This window comes from Egretta garzetta, unplaced genomic scaffold (genome assembly GCF_000687185.1).
Source record: "Egretta garzetta isolate BGI_Z169 unplaced genomic scaffold, ASM68718v1 scaffold207, whole genome shotgun sequence".
Taxonomy (NCBI): Eukaryota; Metazoa; Chordata; class Aves; order Pelecaniformes; family Ardeidae; genus Egretta; species Egretta garzetta.
This window is the reverse complement of record NW_009260185.1, coordinates 200,998-201,496: the sequence shown is the minus strand read 5'-3', so window position 1 is coordinate 201,496 and position 499 is coordinate 200,998. Positions and strand designations below refer to the sequence as shown.

Genomic DNA, 499 nt, shown 5'->3' with positions numbered 1-499 from the left:
AAAGATGGGGGATGGGAGAGCATCAGGGTGCAGCGTCCCTTTGGGTTTTGGGTTAAGCCAGGGCAAAGCTTTGCTGCTGGGCCAGCGTGACCGATACCTGTGACTCCTTCTTGCAGGGGGAATCTTTGCCGGCCTCATCTCTGACTACACCGGCGGCAGAGCCACCACGTGCTGTGTGATGCTGGTCATCGCCGCTCCCATGGTGCGTTGTCACACGTCGGCGGGGAAAACATCCCGGTCACGAGGGTTTCCACTCCTCTGGCTCCTTTGAGTCATGGCCACCTTCCTCTTCCCAAGCGCCTGGGATGAGCTGGTCACGCGCTCGGCTGAGACGAGCGCTGGGATCAACCCACGTGCCCAGATGCTCCTGGGGTGGCTGTCCAGATGTGGGGGCTGGGAGGGGATCATCTAGTCCTCGACAGCTAAGAAAAACCCTTTAGGGTTTTTTTTTTCCTCCCTCCTGTCATAACCCCGCTCTAAAAGCCTTGGGGGTCCCACC

At 59.1% G+C, this 499-nt stretch overlaps 1 protein-coding gene across 1 annotated transcript in view; it reads left to right on the top strand.

Annotated features, from left to right (window-relative positions):
* SLC37A2 (solute carrier family 37 member 2) overlaps positions 1-499 on the top strand; it is a gene marked incomplete at its 5' end in the record, with an annotated part of 11,455 nt that overhangs the window by 6,984 nt on the left and 3,972 nt on the right. Inside the window, 1 exon segment of the mRNA XM_035897483.1 lies at positions 117-202. Within this exon segment, the coding sequence (XP_035753376.1) occupies positions 117-202 (86 nt within the window).